Source organism: Saprolegnia diclina (genome assembly GCF_000281045.1).
Source record: "Saprolegnia diclina VS20 unplaced genomic scaffold supercont1.22, whole genome shotgun sequence".
NCBI classification, from domain to species: Eukaryota; Oomycota; class Saprolegniomycetes; order Saprolegniales; family Saprolegniaceae; genus Saprolegnia; species Saprolegnia diclina.
In genome coordinates this window covers 30,017-30,518 of record NW_008246089.1, presented here as the reverse complement: position 1 = coordinate 30,518, position 502 = coordinate 30,017, and the positions used below count along the sequence as shown (strand labels likewise).

Sequence of the window (502 nt, the reverse complement as noted above, 5' to 3'; positions counted from 1 at the left end):
CGGCATTTGCCAGTGCTTCAAGGGCTACACCAACGACAACTGCGACACGCAAAACATCCTTGCGTTTTAAGCCAAAGCTTGGCCAATATACATTGTATACCGTGTACAGAGCAAAATTTCGTGTTTTTTCTCTAGAAAGGATTGAATAGAAATGGGCGAAACCAAATTTAAACTCATTTCTTAGCAAAGTAGAAATGACTTTGACGCAGCTCGTCCACACTTGCTACGTTCATCTAGCAAAGAGGCTGCTCTGTCAGCGTCATACGAGGACCTTCGACCAAGTCGGCGCCGGTCGATGGTGCTGGCTCGGTTGGCGCTGGAGACTTCCATGGACCGCAACTAAAATGATCGGCCAAGCCAACAGCCCCCACGCGACAATTCCCCGACTGACGCACGTCGATGCGACTGATACCAACCGACGCGATCTTTCAAGCGAAGTGTACCATACACTCGAACGTCGACGACCTTGCACATGAAGCTACTGCTGCTTGCCGCCGCCATG

General features: G+C 50.6%; 1 protein-coding gene across 1 annotated transcript in view; it reads left to right on the top strand.

The window, feature by feature from the left end:
• SDRG_07546 (hypothetical protein) overlaps positions 1 to 70 on the top strand; it is a gene marked incomplete at both ends in the record, with an annotated part of 1,201 nt that extends 1,131 nt beyond the window's left edge. Inside the window, one exon of the mRNA XM_008613382.1 lies at positions 14 to 70. Within this exon, the coding sequence (XP_008611604.1) occupies positions 14 to 70 (57 nt within the window). The remainder of the gene's footprint in view (positions 1 to 13) is intronic.
• Between the last annotated feature and the right edge of the window lie 432 nt (positions 71 to 502).